Raw genomic sequence first — 22033 nt, 5'->3', positions numbered from 1 at the left:
CACTGCTCATTGGCCTATATTTTGTGCGCCAGGAAAGAACAGCAGCGAAGTGGAGGAAGGGGGATGGGCCCAGAGTTAAGAGATAGTGAAGGCCAGCTGAAAACTTTGCTGGGGCTGTTGCAGGTGTGCTGCATACATGAGTGATGATAGTTGATACTCTTCCCCAGGAAGCTACATGATTGCTATGTAGGGATTTCGTGGCGTTTCCCTAGTATTCCTCTTTGAGATCAGGAATGTTTTCTAGCCAACTTCTTAGACTGTCAGTGTACATTTGCCTTTTGCCTGAATCACTTTTCATAAGAATGCCTGAAATTGGGCCCGGGGAAGGAACGAATAGTTAAAGCTGATAAACTCAATACCTTGGAGACAAATAATCAAAATGTTTCCTTCCCATCATTTTGACTTGTGGTCTTTGCATATAATGCCCTCTCCAAAAGGGAAGGTCCTACCTCATAAAAGTTTTTTTTTTTAATTGTTCATTTATGGGGTAGGACAGCGTGTGTGTGTGTGTGTGTGTGTGTGTGTGTGTGTGTAGATCAGAGGACAGGTTGAGGTAATCATCTTACATTCTGCTGTGTGGGACTCAGGTCATCAAAGTTGGCAGCAGGGGCTTTTACCTACCTGCCTACCTTCGGAGCTGTCTCTCTGACTCTCTCTCTCTCTCTCTCATTCTCTCATTGTGAGAATTCTATCTTAAATGAAAAGAGCTATTTATAACACTCATGTTTACTTTTGAGTTTTCAGTATTTTTTTTGAGTTTTCAGTATTTTTAATCCTCCCTACATTAATAAATTCCAGAACTTGTCAGTTGTTCACTTGCAGATACATATTGGCACCCATTGATATTCCTAATTCCCAGTAGCCTCCTAATAGAGGCTTCTTCAAACGTCCTTCTCCCCACCCTAGGATAGAGGCTGTTGCTTTGCTCTTGGTGTTTCAGACTGTTTACCTCAACACCAAAGAGTGTTTAGAAAGAAAATAGCTGATTTTTGCACCACCTCCTCTGAATAACAAGTGGCTTCTATTTATATAGAACCCCATATTCAAGGATTGCAAATGTCTTGCAGATTAGGGCAAAAAGCTGTCTTGAATAAGTGTCTGTTCATATTTTCTAGCGAGCCACGGTTTTTAACCATTTTATGACTTTATGTGAACATTTTCTCTCAGGGCTCATCAGTGTTTTAATGTGGATTTGAATTCTAGCTTTGAAAATATACACAGCTTTTTACTCCCGTCTTCAAAGTTTTAGTCAGTATGGAGTCCAAGGTTTTTTTCTACTAACTTTAAACGTGAACTGTCATGACATAGCTTGACTGACTTTGGAAGCATTTGCATTCTAAACACGAGACAGGAACAACTGGTTTTATTTTTAAAGAGGGCATTACTGTGTTTTTATGGTTAGCTTTATATGGATCTTATTATCTCAGTCTTCCAGATACTCAGGTGTTCCTTGTCCCTCAGTTACTTTTGTAAATAAAGCAAATTATTTTAAATTATGTTAGAAATATTGAAACTAAGGGGAAATTGCAGTTTATGAGTAAAAACAGCATATTGATGTCATAGCCATTAAAGTACTAAATTGCTGAAAGCTTGGAGTGCTCAGGTGATCTGACTAACCACATTCTAAAATTAGGGAAGTCAGCTGTTTTGAATTGCTCCTTATTTCTCATCTTTTCATCTTTAAAATTGTTCCCATGTCTATCTAGGCCAAACAGCGCTGCATTCCTCTAATCTTACCACACAAGGGGAAGAATGTACAGCTTTGGTTGGGCTATATAATAAAATCCCCATTTCACGACAACAAGGTTTAACCTTCCAAAGAAAATTCAAAGACAATAAGTCATTTTTAATGTCTTAGGGTTTCAAATACATGACAGATTAAAAAGCATACAGAAAAAAGATTTTAAGTAGTTACAAGCTTATATTTATCTTCTAATAGGGGATTCTTAAAAGTCCCAGGTAACTTTTATTTTACTGAAAATACATGTTTTATTTCTAGTTATTCTGGAGGTTTTTTTTTTTTTGAGATAGAGTCGCATGTATTCCTTCCTGGCCTGGAACTCATTGTGGTTCATAGGCATGTACCACCATATCCAATTTATACAGTGATGGAGATTGAGCCTGGGACTCTGACACTGCACCCCCAGCAGCTTACTGTTTTTTGTTTCTTTGTTTTAAGATTTATTATGTATAGTGTTCTGCCTGCATGTGCCTGCACACCAGAAGAGGCACTAGATCTCACTATAGATAGTTGTGAGCCACCATGTGGTAGCTGGGAATTGAACTCAGGACTTCTGGAAGAGCAGCCAGTGCTGCTCTTAATCTCAGAGCCATCTCTCCAGCCCCAGCTTATTGTTTCTTAATAAATCTTTTTAATAAATCCCCCCCCATAAATCTACAGTTTCTCTTCTGGCTTTGCTAGAAAGGATAATGAAGGGTGAAATGGCTATAAGTCCACTTGAATAAACCCAGATTGTAAGAAAGGGGTGTAGTGATAATCAGGGCACACTGTCAGAAGAGGCTTGAGCTGCACTCCTGCTACTGTCAAGCTTTGTGGCCCTTTTGGATGGCATAAAATGCCTTAGTTTTCTCATAGTTGAAGGATTGGTATAGAACTTTCTGCAGTGATGGAAATCCCTGTTTTCTGTGCTAGCTAGTATGGAAGCCACCATCCACAGTGGTGGTTGAGCACTTAAAATGTAGCTAATGGACAGAGACATTCAATATTTTATATTGTTTTTACTTGATGTCAGTTTAAACAGCCATATCTCTTCCAAATTGGAGATGCAGATATTCAAACAATGTAATCACTAGGTTCGTCTCTTGAAGACTAGTTTAAAATGCACCTTTCCTACAGGTAGTTATTCAGTAGGCCTGTGGTAAGTCTGATAACTCGTTTATCTAGTTTGGTCTCTCTGTCTTTCCCTGCCTCTCTCTCTCTCACATCTGTGTCTATGTGTCTGGTACACAGGCATGCATGTATGTGGAATTCAAAAGTTGGCATTGGGTGTTTTCCTCTTACATTCTGAGACAGAGTCTAACTAAAGACCCCAGGGATTTGCCTGTCTCCACTCACCAGCTGTGGGATTAGAAACACGCTGTTGTAACCATCTTGGTTTTAGTGCTTGGGCAGCAGGTGCTTTACCACTTTCCCAATCTAGTTAGGTGTTTGGAAACAAAGTCTCATTTTGTAGAGTAGGCTGGCTTTGAACTTGTGTTTCCATCAGCTTCCATGGGGCTGGAGTTTTGTTTGCACCAGGCCCTGCCAGGAAACTATTTAATGTGTGTCCAGATGAATTAAAGAAACACTTAAGTTTGATCATGAGCTCCTTTCTGCTTTTCACTCTGACTTGAGTGTTAATTTAGAACTTAGTGTAGTAAAAATAAGGACAAACAAAATGGGCAAACTGGTTGGGCTCTAGCTCTGAAATCATTCATTCATCCATTTTATTTTTAAGGCAACTTGCCTACTGTCTTAGAGCATTGATTTCATCATCTGAAATATGGGGTGAGAATCAAGTCTTAATCTTTTCATAGGTTAGAAAATTTGACTTGAATAGTCCACAGTGAAAATATAGACGTGGGAGCTAGAGAGATGGTTTACCAGTTGAGAGCACTGGCTGCCCTTTTCAGGACCCAGGTTTGGATCCCAGGGCCTACATGGTGGCTCAGAGCTCATCTGTCCCCCCCGTTCCAGGAAGCCAACATCATTTTCTGGACTCCACAGACACCAGGCACACAAGTAGTGCACAGACATACATGCAAGCGAAACATTCATACTCATAAAATAAACAGAAATTTTTGAAAAGGTTCAGGCATGGTGCCATGCATATTTAATCCCTACATATACAGAGCAGAAGCAGGAGGATTTCTGTGATTTTGAGGCCAGCCTGGTCTACATAAGCAAACTCCAGGCCAGCCAAGACTACATAGTTGAGACTCTGTCTCAAAAAAAGAAAAACATTGGTGCAGTAAAATAGATTACTTCTATGTAAAGCCAGGTATATGGTGATATATGGCTGTGATACCAACACTCCGAAGGCCAAGTCGGGATTTCCAAGTTAACATCCAGCCTTACCTAATCAGACTTTGTCTTTAAACGTGAAAAAGAAGGGCCGGAGAGATGGCTCAGAGGTCAAGAGCACTGTCTGTTCTTCCAGAGGGTACTGAGTTCAATTCCCAACAAACACATGGTGGCTCACTATAATGATATCTGATGCTCTCTTCTGTCATGCAGGCATACATGCAAATAGAGGTTCATATGTATAAGTAATCTTAAAAAAATAAAAAGTCTTACCTCTAACTTTAAAAAAGTGAAAAAGAAAGAAGTAAATATTAATCTAGGTGTTAACACCCAAATACTAGGAATATTGCCACAAGTTCAAGACCAACCTAAACTTTAGAGTGAGACCATGTTTGAAGCAAAAAAATTAAAAAGTGGGGTTTGTAGAACAGGCCTATAATCCCAACTATTCTAGAAATTATAGCAGAACAAATAATTTCAGTGCCTGTCTGACCTACAAAATGAGTTTAGGATGTGCCTCAGACCCTACATCATTAATAATAATAATATAAGAAGAAGTAGAAGCCAGGCATAGTGACTCATTCCTGTGGTCCCAATTACTGAGACAAGAAGACTGCCACAGGTTTGAGGCCATAGTGGGTTACAGAATGAAACCATATCTCAAAAGACATGATTTTTTTAAAATAATAATATATTTTATGTATACAGAACATAAATTAATTTTTAATGTGCTTAGATTTGGGCCTCTTCCCCCAAGAAAACTCACTTTTGTATCTGAAATTCTTATACTTCCCAAGCATTTTACATAGATATTTAACCTGTACCATATAACATTCCCTTTCAGGAATTGAAAAACTTCATCTACTTAAGCAGTTCACACCTTTACCTTTATAAAATCCCAGCACTCGGGGAGGCAGAGGCAGGTGAATTTCCTGAGTTTAAGGCCAGCCTGCCTGGTCTATAGAACAAGTTCCTTCACAATCAGGACTATACAGAAAAACCCTATCTCAAAAAAACAAAACAACAACAAAAAGATAAAAGATGTCAACCTGTATTTATAAAAACTGATAGAACTGTAGAAAAAAGGAGGAACTGACCCATCCATATGTACTATGATATGTATGTGCCCATTTCTCCCAAACACTAAATAAACTTGTTCTAACAATTGTTGAGATTGGAGAGGTGGCTCAGCAGTGAAGAGCAAAGGACCCGATTTCAGTTCTCAGAATCTACAACAGATGGCTCCTCCAGCCTACAGTGGCACCTGCACTCACATGTGCATACCTACACAGTACTCAGGAGGCAGAGACAAGCAGGTCTCTTTGAGTTTGGGTCCAACCTGTTATAAATAATGGGGCCCTGTCTCTTCGAAAGAAAAAAAAAATGTGAAACAAGCTATAAAACGTTACAGGGGTAAGATAGCATCTCAAGCTGTCCTTCCTAAGTCAATAAACTCTACTGTTGCTTTTGAGTCTTATGTAACTCAAGTTGTCCCCAAACTGGCTAGGTAACTAGAAATGGCCTTGAACTTCTGAATCTCCTGACACCTCTGGGGGCTGAATGTTACTGGCTTTTGTCGATATGCTCAGTTTGTGAGTTGTTGTGAGTAAAGCCTACGTTTTGTGCATTTTAAGCTGAATTACATCCTCATCCCTTAGTTAATAAATTTAATAAGGTCCCAATTAAAACAACACTAATATTTTGGCATAAGTCTGATGTAATTAATATTTAAAAGTCACTTGGGCAGAGGAGGGAGGGAAAAAGAATATCAAAACATTGAGGATCTCAAAGGTGGATCTAGACTTACTAGACATCAAAATACCCTAGAAAGCCTCTAAAATTATAAAAGCAGAACCTTGCCACAGGAAAGGCAGATGAAACACAGTCATGTGTGCCATAAAACTACATGTGCAACAGTGGTCGTGTAAGATTATTATGCTGCTGAAAATTCTCCTTGCCTAGTGATGTAGCTATAGCTGAAACTGCCGCAGCACTGCTGTTCCGGTGATGTTGAGACCAACAAGCCTGTGCTGCTAGTCCTAACAAAGCCTATGTCAGTTTATATTCCCATCTGCATTGTATTTGCAGTTCCGTTTGCCACACTGAACAGAGAATATGGAAGGTTGTTAGTATAGTATTGGCTTGGGGAAATTTTAGTCATTTTGATTGCTACATTCATCTCTTGTGGTGTCACTTTAGAATAGTTGTTTTTAAAAGGTCGCTACAAAACACACAGCAGCAACCGCAGAGTTCTCAGGTTTGCTCCAGCTTTGGACTATTTTATGTCCTGTACTTGGTTTAATACTGTGTTTTTCTACCTTTCATGACCCCTAATCATTCAGAATCCACTGCCTATATTGCCAGTAGGAGTGATGGATCTGGGCCCAGTATGGTGGTGCTCCCAACACTTGAGAAGCAAACATATCTATATGAACTCAAGGTGTATATCACAAGTTTCAGGCCAGCCAAGGCGACATAGTTGAGAACCTGATTCCAGGGGGTTAAGTTTTATTTACTTTACATCCCAAGGTGTTCCCTTCCTCCCCCCGCCCCTCGCCTATCACTTTGTCTTTTAAAAAGAATGCTGGATCTAGAAACAAAATTAAAAGCGATTAAGGATTACAAAAGTGAAAAATGAGTGGTGGGGTATTAAGCTCGTCAGTCAGGAATGTCCTGTTCTGTAATTATAAGCTTGAAAAACAAGAACAAAGATGCTGACGAATCTCCGTATTGAAGGCAGCAAGACCAAATTCAAGAAAGCCTGGTATATGGAATGGAGAAGCACAGTGACCACAGTGGAAGATAAGACAGAAAGGCATATTTTTAGGCACCATGATAATAGCCAAATTTTTAAAAAAGTTTCTAAAATTGACCAGAGTTGAACTAACAGTTAAGGTTAACTCTTGAGAATTGAGTGATGGGTCTGAGAACTGATAGGAAGACAGCTGAAGACATCAGGAAACCTGCTGAAACCACACAGTCTGTGTGGTTTGTGAAAAGTAAACAACAAAATCACCTATGTTGGAATTTCCGGAACATATATATCCCCGTCATTAGAGACAAATGACTACGGGGTAAAGTTCAGCAATGCACAGAAGTGCATGATAGAAACCCAGTACTTAAAGTAGTATTTCAAATGAGAGACAAGTTAATAAAGGATATTACGACGACTAGGTAGCCATTTTAAAATAGACATTAGATCCTTCTTACCACTCATGAGAATAAAGTCTAACTGGCTCAGATTTAAAGTACAAACTGTACTTTACGTGTACAAACACTAGAAGAAAATGTAGGTGGTTTTTTTAGTAGCACAATTTAGGGAAATTTTTCTAATGTTGACCCATAAAGGTAAATGGAGAAATCCTGGTGCTTAGTGGATACATACTTTGGCAGAATGTGTGTTCAGCATGCCTAAGGCCCTAAGATTGGTCTTCAACATTAAAAAAGTAAAGAAACTTGATACATTTTATCACACTATTCACCAAGAGAGGGTCTCACTATGCAACTTCCAACTTGTCTAGAACTCACTATGTAGACCAGGTTGGCCTTGAACATACAGAAATCTGCCTGCTTCTGCCTCCTGACTGCTGGGGTTTCAGGTATTTTTTTAATTACATATTAAAAGATTCTGTAAGCAAAAGAAAAATTTGCAGATAGAGGCATACTAACTACAACTGTTGGGGTGGGGTTGACTAAAAATTCAAAAGAGAAAGGTTAAAAGATTTACAATAAAAGTATCTTTTGTTCACCTGATGTAATTAGTTGTCTCTGAAGCTTAATGTCCCCTTCTGCTAACCTAGGTCTAGAATGTTTTCAGCCTCTGAGACATTGCTGAATAAGCTCACCGTTTGTATCTCTTTCTGAATTCTGGCTGGCTGGTTCAGCTCAGCTGTTCTGGCTCAAACTTCTCTTCAAGCTGAGTGATTCAACTTGACTTCTCTCCCTGCCTCTGAATTGCTCTGCTAGGCCTCTAACTAGCAATCTGTTCCTAATCTTCTGACTCCTCCTCAGTCTTTACCTATGTCTACCTTGTTCTCTTCAACGTGTCTCTGTAAAACTGCCTCTAAATTCCATAAACTAAACTGCCATGAGCTCAGCTCTACTGCACTACCTCTCAACTCACTGACTCAACAGAACTCAAATATTGCCTCTGCCTCTGTATCCTAGATGCTGGAATTAAAGGCATATACTACCACATCTAGATCTAAGCTTTTCTTTACCTGAAATGTGCTCTATACCAGGTTGAGATCTGCTTGCCTCTGTCTCATGAAATTAAGATGTATCTTTATTCCAGCCTGAGTAGCCATGTTGATGCATTAAAATTCCTCTACAATTACATAACCAAAAGAAAAGTTTGAAGTTCTGACATAATGGTGTATGCCTTTGATCCACACTCTTGGGAGTCAGGCAGATCTTTGTGAGTTTAAGGCCAGCCTGGGTCTATATAATGATTTACCAGGGTGACATAGAGAGACCCTGTTTCCAAAAAAAAAAGAAAAAAGAAAGAAAAAAAAATGAAGGGGGGGAAAAGAAACAGTATAAAGCAGTCCTATGCTGAAGTGCTGGGTTTTAATACTGACCACTAAGAGGATTAGAGCTTCCTAAAGGAATTTCAGAGCAAAATGAGCCTAGGATAGACTAATATGCTGGAAAGTAAAGAATTAACCAAAAAATTATGGGTAGCATGCTAGCTGGATGTGGAATCCAGTTTATGAAGACCCTAGCAGTCAAGTTGGGGGTTGTGGGCCCCAATATGAGAACAGTGGTGGGAGGTGAGTGGAAATTAATTGAAACAGGTAATGAAAACTGATAGGTTAAGAATGATAGGATGTATTGCTGGCTAGTGAATTATTAGAATTGGTAAATGAATTTTGCAGCCATCATAAAGTTGTGTTTGTCAAAAATTAACACATGCTAAATTTGATGTGCAATTACTGTAAAGAACAATATCTGTACATTAGTGTACTCGAGAAAGGATGAGAAAACTAGACTAGACCATTACCAACTAATCAGAACTCTCGTCACCTATGAGGGATCATTGGTATGCATCCTGTGCCTCTAGATGCAATATTCTGTAAGCAGAACATTGGTGTTTTGTTTGTTTGTTTATTTGTTTGTTTTTAACAAAATACAAAGTTTGATTTTATCAATAAAAATCCAGGAGCCAGGTGCTGGGGCCCTCAGAGTGGCAGAGAAAGCACCTAGCTGACTTTCCTACTAAGTCAATGTCCTAGAAGACAAAAGCCCCTTCTCCACACTGTACTGAATGTCCCTCCTTTCTACCTCCTGTTTATCTCTATTGGTCCTCTGGACTTCCTCTATGGCTGCCAAGTCTCTGCCCCTTGTTCACTCCCTATCATCTTGTTTCTTGCTCCACCTCTTCACCTATAGTTGTTGACATTATTTAATCCTGTTTACAGAAAATTCTTGGATTAAAGGTGTGTGTTTGGGCTGAGCCACACCACAATTAGAAATAGGTTTTTCCAGTACACAATCTCAGGGTTCATAGTGTGATCAAATCCTGCAATAAAATACCGTGTACTATTACGGCAGTTTGTAAAAAATAAACTTCCAAAGAAATGTCAAAATGTGGATGGTAGATTAGAAATTAGTAGCTTGATTGTTTTGTTTGTTTCAGGGAAAGGGGTGGAGATGGCTGGTTGCTTTTGTTATGTGACTTTTGTATGTAACTCAGGCCAGCATGGAACTTGCAATGATCCCATGCTGGCTTCAAACTCAGAACATTCCTGCCTTGGCTTTCTAGACCTCATGTGCCCAGCAGAGTACTATATTACTGCTAAAATTTCCTGAAGCTGACAACCATGGTGTAGATTGAAAGAGTGTTTTTATTCTTAGGGTTGATGTATATGGTTTAAGTAAACTATGTATTTAGAGAGAGACAAATAAATGGAGCAAAATGTTACTCAGTGATACGTCTGAGTGCATGGGCATTTGTTGTGCAATTCCTCCTGCCTTCCTGAAAGTTTGACATTATTTCTTTCCAAAGAAGTATAACAAAGGACTATACTGACATTGTTTTTGTCCATGTTTTTAACAAAAACTTTAAAATGAGAATATATTTTCCAAGATAAGCTCTGGGAAAGCTAGCATTCTAGATACAGCTGCTAAAATTTATTTGGAAGGGACTGTATATATTACAAGATTGCATGTGCAAATGTCGTCCTACCAGTCTTCTGTCTTCTGAGACTGTCTTACACACTGGAACTTTACCTACAATAATATAAAACAAAATACATGTATGTTTACTGAAGCATACAAAATACAAAAACTAGTTTTACAGAGAAAAAAGTGGTATATGTCATTTGTCATTTAAGAACTTTTGTGTTAAAGGAGGGACTGGAGAGATGCCTCTGTCCATAAAATTACATAATTACATGCATTGCTAACATGAGGGCCTGAGTTTGGATCCCCACATCAGGTAAAAAGCCAACTATGGCAGTGACACCTGTAATCCCAGCCCTGGGGAAGGAAAAGACCAGCAGATTCCTGGAGCTCTCTGGATAGCCAATGAATCAGTAAGCTCCAGATTTGTTGAGATGTAATCTCAACAAATAGGGTAGAAAGGGATTGAGGAAGACACCTGAAGTTGAACTCTGATACATTCATATTCACATACATACACACAAATGTGTATACCACTTAAATACCAAAAACAAACAAAAAAATCAAACAAGCATTAAAGTCTTGAAGAAGTAAGTTGATTTTTGTCTAGGGACACCATTCTTACTTGGGAAGAAAAATACACATAGGCTGAAATGAGAAGGAAGAAGCCTTTTGAGAGTTGATTAGAATTGGAAGTAAAAGTGTGGATTCATGATTTCCTGAAATTAGGTGTGTATGTACTTCTGTGGGAGGTGTGTGTTAGTTCCTTCTTGGTTCTCTGAAGGAGCTCAGAAGTGAAGGTTGTGATTGAGACAGGGGCTGTGATTCATCCTTAAGAATGATGGTGAACTTCTGATCCCTGTATTTGCCTCCCAAATGCTGGGATTGCAGAGCTGTGACACAATGCTGTTTATGCATTGCTGAAGATCAGTCAAGCCCGGGGCTTCAGTCTTCCTAAGCAGTCGCTCTCTAACTGAGCTACAACTTCTGTCTATTTTCTGGTTTTTGAGGCAGGTTTTGTTTTGTTTTGTTGGTTTTTCAAAATAGGGTTTCTCTGTGTAGCCCTGGCTGTCCTGGAATTCACTCTGTAGTCAACACTGACTGGGAACTGGGAGATCTGCCTGCCTTTGCAGGGATTAAAGGCATGTGCCACCATACCTGGCTAAGTTAGATTGTTTAGGAATGTTTTGCCTACAGGTATGTCAACGCACCATGTGCGTTCTTGGTGCCTGCCAGGCCAGAAGAGGGCACTGACTCCTCCTACAAATGGCTGTGAGAATGTGGATGCTAAGAAGCAAGCCCAGATCCGTCTTCAAGAGTGGCTGGTTGCTCTAGCTGTAGAGTCCAGGATAGCCTCAAACACTGTTACTCCTCTGCCTTTTTTTTTTTCAAACTGGAGTTACAGACAGGCGTGAGCTGCCATGTGGGTGCTGGGTATTGAACCCAGGTCCTATGGAAAAGCTGGCAATGCTCCTAACTACTGAGCGGTCTCTGTAGTCTCCCTGCTCTTCCTGTGCCTTTTAAGTGTTGGATTTAAGGCATAAATGCTGGGATTACAGGCTTACACCATCCAGCCAGTCAATCTCAAGATTTTAATGTACATTTTATAATAGCTAAAGATATTGAGCTGCTTCCATGTCCTCATTTGCCATCTGAGTATCTTTGAAATGCCTCATTTTAAAATTGAATTGTCACTAAAGTGGTTTTTCTTGTTTTGGGAATATGCTTGTTTTGTGAGTTCTCGTTCTCTTTCTCTCCTTCTCTTTTGAGATAAGGTCACTTGTAACCTAGGCCGACCTAGAGTACATTATGTAGCAGAGGATGATCTTGAATTCTTATGCCTCTAAAGTACATTCTGGAAGTGAGTCTACTTCCTGTGTGTGTGTGTGTGTGTGTGTGTGTGTGTGTGTATGTGTACTAGGACCTAGTCCCTTTTTTTTTTTTTTTTTTCTTTTACCTGAGGCAGGGTCTTGGTAAATTGCCTAAGCAGGCTTCAGACTTAAAGTGTTCTGTCTTGGTCTCTCAAGTAATTTGGAATTATAAATTTATATAACCACACCAAGTAGTCATTGAGGGAATTGGAGTGGGGATGTTGTTTTGTTTTGAGATAGGGTCTCATTTGGTGCATGATAGCCTCAAATTGGTTGTAGCCCAGGATGACCTTGAACCTCCTTCTTACCCTCCTGACTTTACCTCAGTATTATATGAAGTGTACAGGATCAGATCCAGGGCTTGTGAGTGCTATACGCACTCTACCAACTGGCTTATAGCCTCCACTCTCTCTGAGTTTTAATACTTTTGCTGCTGCTGCTGTTGTGTCTAAGTACATTTTTGCAAATGTTTCCTCCCAGTCTGTGATTGTCTCACTCTTACTTTCTCAACAGTTTTTTTTTTTTTTTTTAATGCTGTATGAGCACAGCAGGAATTGGTTTACTACTTCCAACATGTAAGTAAATTCCAGGAACTAAACTCAGACCTTGCAACAAGTGTCTTTATTTCTTTGAGCCATTTTGCCCCAATAGTATCTTCAAGGAGAGAAAAAATTGTGAATTTTATCAAATCCAGTTTTTTCTATACTTTTTATGTGTATTTTTTAGAATGCAGCTTAACATTTCTTATTTAACTAGAAGTGTATTTTCTCCTAGAAGTTTACAGTTTAAGGTCTTCTTTATGTTCATGGCCACTTGAGTTAATTTGTAAGATGACCATTTTGGTTTGATTTGGAATATGGATAAAAGTATCTTGATTTTCACTGATTCCATGTCTTTTTCTAGGTTATTCTACTTTGTTCCTTGCTAAGCCATTTATGGCAAAATCCTACTGTCTACATTACTGTAGCATTTATAATGTAATCAGGCTGTCAGTTTCTGTCCGTCTAATAACATTATGATTAGATTGTGTTAAATTAGTAAATTAGTTTTGAAAGAACTGACATTTTAGTGCAAAATACAAAGGCTTTGTCTGTAGACCCAGCACTCAGGAGGAAGAAGGATTGTCATGAGTTCCTAGACTACCAAGTATGACCATGCTTCAAAAACCTTAAAGAGAAAGAATTGGCCTTTTAATGACATAAATTCTGGATCATGATCCTCCTCTCATATAAGTCTCTCTCGATCTCTTTTTTTGGGGGGAGGGGGCACTATTTTCATTTTTCAGGTTTATGTCTCATCACATTTATCCCCTAGTATTTCATTACTTTTGCTGGTAATATAAGTAGTATTTTACATTTCAATTTCCAGTGATCTTTTCATGTGTGATGTATTACGCTGGGCTTACATCCCCTTTTAGAGTACAGGAATGGTATTTTGTCCTTGGGGGCAGAATTATTATGATCTTAAGCAGTTTTTCCCCCCATCTGTTTTCTTATTTAAATGTGTCTATTTGGATTTTGGATCCTCTGTCTTGAACTCTTTTTGGGAAGAGGGTATGGTATGTATGCCTTTGTATGTGTGGAAATCAGAGGACAATCTGCAGGAGTTGATCTCTGCCCAGCCCTGAAGAGGATCTATTTCAGGTACTTAGCCTTGCTGGCAAATGCTTTAACACCGAGCTTTGTCACTGGCCCTGGATTGAGTACACTGCTGTCTACACTGGGGTCAAGTAGTCTCAGTCTTGTGTGGCTGTGCCGGTAGACTGCAGTCACTTTACTTTCTTTCCATGGGGGATTTTCAGACCATAGAAATTAGAGTAAATTACAACCTTAGACAAATCAGGATACGCCTATACTTATTTTATAAAAACACATTTAAAAAACAACAACTGAAGACATTCTGTGGGTAGTTTAATGGTTAAGACTACTGGCTGCTCTTCCAGAGGAACCAGGTTCAATTCCCAGCACCCAACCATCTCTGACTACAGTTACAGGGGTTCCAGTGCCCTTTTCCAAGGGCTGAGGACTAAAGGCATGTGCCACCACCAGCTGGCATGTTTGTTTGTTACCAGTAGACTGTCTTAATGGAAGAAAAGGTATTTAGAAAACAGCTCTTCCTAAGACAACAGCTTCCCAGAAAGTGTGGTATAAATTATGATGATATTGGGCTAAAAAGATGGCTCAGCTGAACACTTGCTATGCTTGGAAAAGACCCAAGTTCAGGTCACAACCACCTGTAATTCCAGATCCAGGGGATTTGACATCTTCTGGCCTCCATGGGTACCTTCCCTCACCTCACATTTAATAACTAAAATTTAAAAAAAAAAACTTCAGGTTATAAATATGTCAAGTACTCATACAATATGTTGACATAGCCAGATTCCTCAGACTATGTGTGTCCAAGGACTTATTCTCCCACATGTTTTATCTTTTCTGTAGATAGTAGATCCATGGGAAAACCTTTCATGGGCAGGTGTACAAGAGCTCTGTAAAAAAGCTAGTGAAACAAGCCAGAGAGCAAGCCAGTGAGGAGTGATCCTCCATGGCCTCTGCATAAGTTCTGGCCCTGAGTTCCTCCTACCTTCACTTCTCTCAGTGATGGGCTGTTGCCTGAAGTGTAAAATGAAGTAAATCCTTCCACTCCAGGTTGCGCTTATTTTTTAATTTGTTTATTAATTATGTATACAGTATTCTGCCTACATGCCAGAAGAGGTCACCAGCCCTCATAATAAATGGTTATGAGCTACCATGTGGTTGCTGGAATTTGAACTCGGGACCTCTGGAAGAGGTCAAGAAGCACCTTTAACCTCTGAGCCATCTCTTGAGCCCCTCCCCCCAAGTTGCTTTTAGTTATGGTGTTTATCAGAGCAACAGAAAGCAAACTAAACAAAGTATGTGCCACCATGCCTGGCAAACTGCTATTTGTAATCATTAATCCCCTGAAACTTCAAAATAATATTTTCTGAAAGTAGAGTTAGCTATCTTGAGTTGGTATGTATTATTTGCTAAATGAACTGCCTTTATAGTAGGCAAGCATATATGAAAACTTTGGAAGTCTTTGTTTGGGGGGTAATTTTTTACTTTCTTTGTTGTTGGATTAAGTTTTATTTTGGGAGGATTGTTTTGTTTTGGTATTGTTATTTGTTTGAGACAGGGTCTCCCTGTGTAGCCCTGGCTGTCCAGAAACTCATGCTGGCCTTAAACTCAGATCTGCTAAAGCTGGGTTGAAAGGCTGTGTGGACACTTTTATTATTGTTGTTACTCGAGGGGGGAGCGGTGTGCATACATACACCAGTGTGCTTATGCCCCGGCACACGTGGAGATTGCAGAACAGTTTTCCAGTAGTTGAAAACTGTTCGACCATGGTGTCCAGGGACTGAAGTCCATTTATCAGGCTTGTGCTGCTAGCACTGAGCCTTCTCATTGGACCTCATGTAGGGTCTCCATGATTATCTCTGCATGAAGGTAGGCTGGAAGAATTTATTAGAGATTCAATATTTAGTCTCGCTGGTGTTAACATCATAAACTAGATACTATAGTAAGGCGTTTATACATTGTCGTAGAATTATGGCAAAAAAAAAAAAAAAACCACAAACCTTAACTAAGCCCAAAAGAACCCTTCTGATCTGACTACAAATCCTCCAGAACATAATCTCTATTCCACTCAAGCCAGGCATAAGCCATGCTGTCAGTGTATCATGGTTATCACAGCCCCAAAATCTGTATCTTTAGGGTTGGCTCTTGGTTTGGGCTTTATTTAAGTAGTTCTCTATTATGTAAGTTCCCTTGCTACTCTGGAACTCACTTCACAAACAAGGCTGACCTCAAACTCACAGAGATTTGTTGACATACTTTTTAAAAAAAAAAAAAACTTATATTTTTTTAAATCTCTTTCTCCCTACTTCAACACAAAGTAGGAAAGAGAAAGGTTTAGGAAGAGAGGGGGCACAATTCTCTTAGCTACTTTGCTGGTTAGGGTCATCAGGTCCTTGGAGCCACTCCAATTCTTGTTTCATGAGATCTCCAACTCCTTGTCTCACTACATCAGCAGCAACAGCAGCAGCCTTGTTCTTTCTCAGAGCCACTCCACACTCTCTGGTCTCCAGCATTTATTCTCCAGAGTCCTCAGATTTAAACAATCTGCACCTGGCAAAGAGCTCCTCAGAGCCCGTATGAGGCAAATAGTTTGCTGCTATGAACTATCTGAATCAGTCCCACACCTGAGATTAAAACAAAAACATGGTTATATCCACAACAGAGATCCATCTATGTCGTCATTCTCACACACACAAACCATAACATCCTACCCTACTTTCAGTGCTGGAGTTAAAGCATGAGCTACCATGCCCAATTCAAAATCCTTTATCTTGATCCTTCCTCTGCTGTAGAGGAATTTTAATTCAGAACATGGCTGCTTTAGCAAGTGATCACATGCAAAGATCTACTAGGTCTGTGTGGTCCAACTGGAATACAAACCTGTCTTTAATGTAAGAGACACAGGCAAGCAGATATGAATTCAAGGCCAGCCTTTTTATAGAGCAAATTTCAGGTTTAAAAAGAAAAAAAAAGCTTCGGTGCAGGCATGCTGGGTCATGCCTTTAATCCCAAACAATGAAAGTAAAGTTAGTTTGCAGAAGGAAGCACCCGTGTTTGAAAGTGGTGTTTCAGTGGCAGAAAAAAAGTGAATTCAGAGAAGGATTTGACAGAATAGGATATGCCTAACTTTCACGAGGAGAGAGAGGAAAGGGAAGCCACTTACGCAGTTTTACTGGGAGAGTTTGACAGAGAGGAAAGTCAGACCCAGGTGAAGACAGAAGGACCCAGAGAATGAGAAGGAGCCAGAAGATTAGGATTGCTGGAGATAGTTTTGGGAGCAATTCAGAGGTCAAGAGAGAGGCCAGATAGAATAAGTCAGCTAGGAGAAGAGCTTGAGCCAGTACAGCTGAATTGAATCAGCTAGCACAGAGCTCAGAAAGAACAAGAAAGAGTGAGCTTATTAAGTTTCAGAGGCTGAAAACAGTCTAGGCCTAGGTTAGATTGTACAGACACTAGAAGCTTCCAGGACTAGGCCTGGATTAGCAGAAGGAGGCAATAATTGAAACAAGCCTTCAATTATTAAAGGACCTTTTATTAAAGGTCCTTTTACAACGCTGCCTGTTCCAACACAGATATTCAAGATTCATTCTTTGTGTCTTCTGGGTTTTACCTCATGTGTATGACACTTTCTGGGGAAACATGGACAAATGAACACACCTGTGTGACCTCAGCCACTTGGCTGTCAGAAGGATTAAGGCCAACTTTAGAAGCAAACTTTGTCTCAAATTAAGAAAGAGGGCTGCAAAGGTGGGTCAGTGGTTGATGCTTTTCCAGAGGATACAGATTCAGTTTCCATCACCCACATGGCAGCTCACAACTGTCTATAATTCCAGTTCCAGGAGATCTGATAACTGTTTTCTGGCCTTTCTGGGTACCAGGCATACAAGGACATACATGCAGGCAAAACACCCATACACATTTATTAAAAATATTTTTAAAGAAACTTAGAATTTTAGAAATAAAAGACAAATTAAGAAATCATCTGTTTATATCTCATTTTTTAAAAGAGAGAATGTGATGTAATTTTTTTAGGAGGGAGGGGCATTCCTAGTTAAATACACAGTTCATTACATCTTACTAGCTGACGTATTATGGTAGAGGAATGCATTTTGCCACAAGTGTTCAGTATTTCATTATAAAATAATGTTTTCTGCTAAGCCTGCACCTATAGTCACAGCAGCTTGGAAGGCTGAAGTGGTAGTCACCTGAGTTTGAGGCCAGCCTGAGCTGTAACAGAAAAATTCTGTTCCAACAGACAAAAAATTACCAGTTCTCAGTACTAGATTTTCACTTGTCAAATCTCACTTAGCAGAAACTGTGTTAAGGGCTTCTAAAGGGGCTGTATGTGAGTACTGTGTCTTGTCACTAGTTCGTAGGGGTCACTTGTAAAGGGGATGTGTGTGAGCACTGTGTCATATGTCACTGGTTTCTTCTATGAAGACAGAACTTTCTTCACAATCCAAAAGAAAAAGATTTGTTCGGGATGTTTGACGGCTATGACAGCTGCAGTGAGGACACAAGTAGCAGCTCCAGCTCTGAGGAGAGTGAAGAAGAAGTTGCTCCTTTACCTTCCAATCTCCCAATTATCAAAAATAATGGACAAGTCTACACATACCCAGATGGTAAATCTGGCATGGGTGAGTATCTATGCTCTGACCTGTTGCATGAGTTTGTGTTTGAGCGTGTGTTTCCATTTGACTTTTTTGTTAGGTTGGTTTGATTTTATTTTGAGATCATGTCTTGCTGTTACAGCTTACACTGGTCTAAAACTCATAATCATCCTGCCTTTGCCTCTAACGTGCTAGGATTATAAACAGTGGTACTATCCCTGGCCTCTCCTATAGAAGGACTATTTGAAGAGACTGAGATTGAGATTTATGAGTTCTAGATAGAGTCTCAGAGTGTTGTGTTTCATTTCTTTATCTTTGCCATTCTGTCTACTAATGGGAAGCAAGTAGAACAAAATCAAAAGCAATCTATTAGTATGCAGTAAATTCAGTTAATGACTATCTCTATAGAGCTGAAAGTGGAAAGGATTATACAGTTACACAGATAACCTTTCTCTCTGACAATTCATAAGATTTGTGCTGGAGGTGGGGTGCCTTGTGTTTTGGTGTTTTGAGAGTAGATTGGTTGGTTTTCAGAAGAGGTTGCAGGCTGACCTGGCACCCCTGTTTCAGCTTGCTCCACCATGCCTGCTTCTAGTGAGGAGGTACTGTCTGCCTCATACAAAAAGTGGTCTCATTCTCTCAGCACTAGAAAATGCTTTATGTTGAACCAAAGTTTACTTGTGTGACTTTTCATTTGTTTGGAATGTTATTTTTAAGCCTAAACAAGGGGCCAAAAGGTAATGCTTCCCCAGCATGCACAAGGCCCTGCGTTCCATTATTGGAACCACAAATTAAAAAAAGGGTGTGTGTGTTGAGAATCAACCTTCTGAAGAACATGATTTTGTTATCAAGCTACCATAATTTTTTTTTCTTTTTTCTTTTTATTTCTTTTTTTGAGGTCACTTTGTAGACCAGGCTGGCCTCAAACGCACAGAGATCCTCCTGCCTCTGCCTCCCCAAGTGCTGGGATTACAGATGTGTGCCACCATGCCCAACTCAGAATAATTCTAATGACATCTTTTATAACATCTTTTTATATTGACATCTCTTCACACTAGACACATTGTGTCTCTGAGGCACATTAAATAACTACACGCATTTCCTCCATTACTTTTAGTATCAAAGTAATTCTACTTTTTTCTGTTAATGTTCAGATTATTTACTAATAGGGACTGATTTGCCTAGTGCTGTTATCATTCCCACTGAAAGCACCCCATCTTCAAAACACTTCTAGCAAATCGCTAGTTACACTGTGATTTGGACAAAATATAAGGACAGTGCAGTTTTGTCATTGGCTTTTTTTTTTTTTTAATAATACTGAATTTCAAATAATAAATACTTCTTCTAGATTTTTTTTTTTTTTTAAATTGAAAGGTAAAGGTTTATGTGTTTGCACATGCCATAGTGGGCCAGGGGAGATAAAAACAATTTTGTGTAATCCATTCCCTTCTTCCACCTGTACGTGTGGGATCCAGTTCATGTTGCCCACTTGATTAGCATTTATCTTTAAATATAGAACCAGCTCACTGGTTTGTTGTTTAATAACATGGAAACAAACCTAAACCAATCTTGGAAACAAACCTAAACCTTTGCAGTTTGGATAAAACCAAAAGTGTAAGGTGTAAAGCCTCTATCTTACGAACCTTTGATTTTAGAAATTTTTAATTCTGTTATCTAGTACTGGATGCTCTGTCATCTAATTTTTCAGCTGTAAATCATATATGTGATAATCCCACTTTGTGCATCCTACTGTCTTTTAACTAAGAAGGTGAGCAGGATAGAACTGCAAACTATATAAAAAGTTGTACTTAGCCAAGAGTGACTGCGCTGGCAATACTTGAAGAAACTAAAACAGGAAGATAGGACCTAGAGACCAGTGTGGACTACACAGGGAAGCTTTTTTAAATAAAAATCAATTTTGATGTTTGAGGGATCGCTCAGTCAGTAGAGACTTTGCGATGCAAGCATGAGGACCTATGTTTGATCCCTAGGTGACTAACATACAAAGCCAAGTATGGTAGTCCCAGTCATAATCCCAGACAGCACTAGGGTGGTGGAGACCAGGGAATCCCTGGAGCTCACTGGCAAGTCAACCTGCGTGGCAAGCTTTGAGCCATATTTTCTTAAGAAAACAAGGTAGGGGCCTGGAGAGATGGCTCAGAGGTTAAGAGCACTGGCTGTTCTTCCTAAAGGTCCTGAGTTCAATTCCCAGCAACCACGTGGTGGCTCACAACCATCTGTAATGTTGCCCTCCTCTGGCATGAAGGCACACATGCAAGCAGAATAGTGTATAAAAAAATAAATAAATCTTTAAAAAAAAAAAAAAGAAAAGAAAGAATACAAGGTAGATGAGACCTAAGGAATAGCTGAAGTTGACTCAACCCTGGCTTCCACAGGCACAGGCAGTTCACATACATATGTGCACATACATTGACACAGAACTTCATTTATCAAAATCTACTGGAATCATCTGGGGTAGTGCATCCTATAATCCCAGCAGCAGGATTGAGTTTGAGGCCAGCTTGGGCTGTAATGTGAGACGTTGTTTAGGGAATAAAACAAAAGAAAAAGATTGCCCAATTAATTAAAATGCACCTAAGACCAGGCATGATCACACACTCTGGAGATGGAGGGAGGAGGTTCTCTCAGAGTTCAAGATCACTCTGATGTATATATAGCAAGTTCTAGGACTGTCAAGATTACCTAGAGAGACCATGTCTCAGAAGAACAATACAAAAGCAAAACATGTACCTAGGGAAATAGGTGTGTGACTCAGCAGTAGAGCTCTTTCCTTGCATGGGAAAATGCTGTGTTAAATCTAGCACCATAAACCAGAAAAGAAGAATTTCCTAGGTGTCTTCTACTCTAAATGACATTTCCTGGTCATGGGCGACAAAGCCAAATAAGAACTTTTGTCATAAATACAGAATATATCGTGGTAGTGCACACCTTTAATCCCAGCACATGGAAAGCAGAGGCAAGCAGAGCTTGTGAATTCCAGACTAACCAGGGCTACATAGTGAGACCCTGTCTCACACACACACACACACACAAAAATAATTATAATTTTATATATATATATATATATATATATAAATCAACAAAAGCCCCCATTGCTACATATTTGTGCTTGGTGATGTCATACCAGTGTAGAAATTGTATCACAAAAGAGCATTGCACTTTGTTTGAAATTATATAATTTTTGTTAAGGATTCATTGTCCTCTTGACTGGTTTTGTTTTGTTGGAGACACGGTCTCACTGTGGAGACCGGGCTGCCCTGGAAATTCACTGTGAAGACCAGGCCTGCTCTTGCCTCTCAAGTGCCACTTTTTTCTTTAATGTAGGTAATTAGAAATCTTTTAATCTAGGATTTGTATAAGGAACTATTCTGGTTTTTCTCTTATGGACACACTATATTTATTGTTAAATATCTTCAATTTTTGGTATTCTGTCTTATTTCTATTTCTCATGGATTGATAAGTACTGGTTATGCTACAGGACTTTAGTTTAACCATTTGGGTCAGACATTAATTTATTAGATTTTCCTCCCCTCCCCACCCAACCCCATTGTATTTTTTATACACTATTTATTTTTTATACACCCAATCCTTTATTAAGGATTAAACCTAGGGCTTCATGCATGGTAGTGCTCTGCCACTGAACTATACCCAGCCCACTTTTTACTGAGACAGGACTTTACAGAGTTACCCACTCTGGCCTTAAATTCAGTCTGCAGCCTAGGCAGACCTTGAACTCTCAGCCCTTCTTCCTCAGCCTGCCTGCACAGACAGACCCAGCTCTGTCTTTTT

At 39.5% G+C, this 22033-nt stretch overlaps 1 protein-coding gene across 15 annotated transcripts in view; it reads left to right on the top strand.

Moving 5' to 3' along the window:
* Mbtd1 (mbt domain containing 1) overlaps positions 1 to 22033 on the top strand; it is a 61548-nt gene that overhangs the window by 1429 nt on the left and 38086 nt on the right. For all 15 annotated transcript variants that reach the window (XM_060386972.1, XM_060386970.1, XM_060386971.1 and 12 more), the window contains one exon: positions 18054 to 18250. In XM_060386972.1, the coding sequence (XP_060242955.1) occupies positions 18097 to 18250 (154 nt within the window). In that variant the 5' untranslated portion in view covers positions 18054 to 18096. The remainder of the gene's footprint in view (positions 1 to 18053; positions 18251 to 22033) is intronic.

Source organism: Meriones unguiculatus, chromosome 7 (genome assembly GCF_030254825.1).
Source record: "Meriones unguiculatus strain TT.TT164.6M chromosome 7, Bangor_MerUng_6.1, whole genome shotgun sequence".
NCBI lineage: Eukaryota > Metazoa > Chordata > Mammalia > Rodentia > Muridae > Meriones > Meriones unguiculatus.
The sequence above is the reverse complement of the archived record's forward strand: the minus strand, read 5'-3'. Positions and strand labels throughout refer to the sequence as shown.